The sequence below is a fragment of the Vollenhovia emeryi genome, unplaced genomic scaffold, assembly GCF_000949405.1.
Source record: "Vollenhovia emeryi isolate VEMERY1.0 unplaced genomic scaffold, V.emery_V1.0 DF947944.1, whole genome shotgun sequence".
Taxonomy (NCBI): domain Eukaryota; kingdom Metazoa; phylum Arthropoda; class Insecta; order Hymenoptera; family Formicidae; genus Vollenhovia; species Vollenhovia emeryi.
In genome coordinates this window covers 1-1,575 of record NW_011958422.1, presented here as the reverse complement: position 1 = coordinate 1,575, position 1,575 = coordinate 1, and the positions used below count along the sequence as shown (strand labels likewise).

The following is a 1,575-nucleotide window of genomic DNA, read 5'->3' as shown; positions in this document are numbered from 1 at the left end:
AAAAATGACAAAAGTCGTTCTAACAAAGCTTGTTGTTTGGTCAAAAGGTTGAATCCGGCAACTATTAGGACTTTATCGTCTACAAATGATTGATTTAGTTCTCCAAGTAAAATGTTCTGCGGCAAGTCTGCTGGACTAAAACGATTCGGTGATGTTAATAAAGTGATGTTTGTTTGTATCAATGGCTCATCACCAAAAGCGTCAATTAGCAACGAAGATGAGAGATATTCTAATTCGACGTCGTCGACATCTTCCACCAACTCGATGACTTTCACTTTGGTAATTAGATGATCTTCCAGTGCGAGTTGTGCCGATATCCGAATGGCTTCGTCTAAAGAAATGTTGGCGCGATCATGATGAGCTACAAATGCGTACTCCTCGATAACAGTATCTTGAGCTAATTTTCGACGAGAAATCTGAGTTGTTTTAAGACCTCGTATCTCTATTCCGCCAGATATAATTGTGTCTATTTCCTTATATACTCGTACTGGTATTACTGTAATAAAAAAAAACGTCTTATAACACAGAGATTCTCTTGCACGATATTCATGAAAATAAAACAATTGAACAAGTGATTAAAGAATACTTACGTTGATCCATATTTTTAGTATCTTCCGTGCCAATCGTACTCTTTTGTATCTTCGAATGAAGCTTAGGGTTAATCACCAATTTCTGAAGACTTGTCGGAATAAACAGTTCTCTGTTATCGTTTGCGATAATGAACATATGTAGCATAGCATCCATAAACGCTACCCAATTTTTCCTCCAAAAGATATGTCCTTTGTTGCCTGAAATAGACGCACTGTGTATTCCACGGAACCAGCCGCTGTACTGATAACCGCGCAGTCTCAACTCCTTATAGATATCCTGCTCAGTCATAAGTTCTTCCTCATCGTTAATCTCCGGTAATAACAGATCTCTCCGAACCATCTCCTGTTCTGGGTTCGATGTGTCTTGCACTGTACCTGTCACTACAACGCTATCTCCTTCGGTTATTTCAAACTTTCCATCTGTAATAATTTCATATATCTACATATATACGTTTCTTTCGATTTTACTATTGTACTTTAAGATAATGTATCTTACAAATACCTTTCAGTATCGCGATCTTCAAGTTTACAGCATTCTTTTTGGACAAATGAGTAGCACGAATAAATCGTACATCTTGAAATATTATTGGTACTGTTGTGTACACTTCCCCCTTTCTCATGCCGATAGTTTGCCAAACAAATACAAGATAACCCATCGCGGGTAACAAATTTCTTCCATTGATTACATGACCGCACATAAACTCGTAATTCTCATCGTCGAGTGGTATTTCAAGGTATGTTTCTTGGGAATTTATGGATAATTGTGATGCCATGCTCGATATAAAAGAGTCTTTGGAATAATCCCATCTAATGTGGCATCAAAATGCGTGTTTATACACTATACACTATATAATTTTATATACATATAAAAAATACACTTATACACATTGTATAATTACACACATAAGATATATATGTATAGGGCCATTTTAATTTATACAGTCGATTTTTTTAAAAACTAAAAGAGATATGAAAAAATGTTTCA

General features: G+C 35.7%; 1 protein-coding gene across 1 annotated transcript; it reads right to left on the bottom strand.

Moving 5' to 3' along the window:
* Positions 1 to 9: 9 nt before the first annotated feature.
* Positions 10 to 1,477, bottom strand: LOC105557404 (fatty acid synthase-like; the record flags this gene model as incomplete). The annotated part of the gene is made up of 3 exons (XM_012004652.1): positions 1,093 to 1,477; positions 591 to 1,010; positions 10 to 496 (listed from the first exon to the last, which is right to left on the bottom strand). Coding segments are annotated over exons 1-3 (1,178 nt in total), but the record flags the coding sequence as incomplete, so codon positions are not given.
* Positions 1,478 to 1,575: the final 98 nt, after the last annotated feature.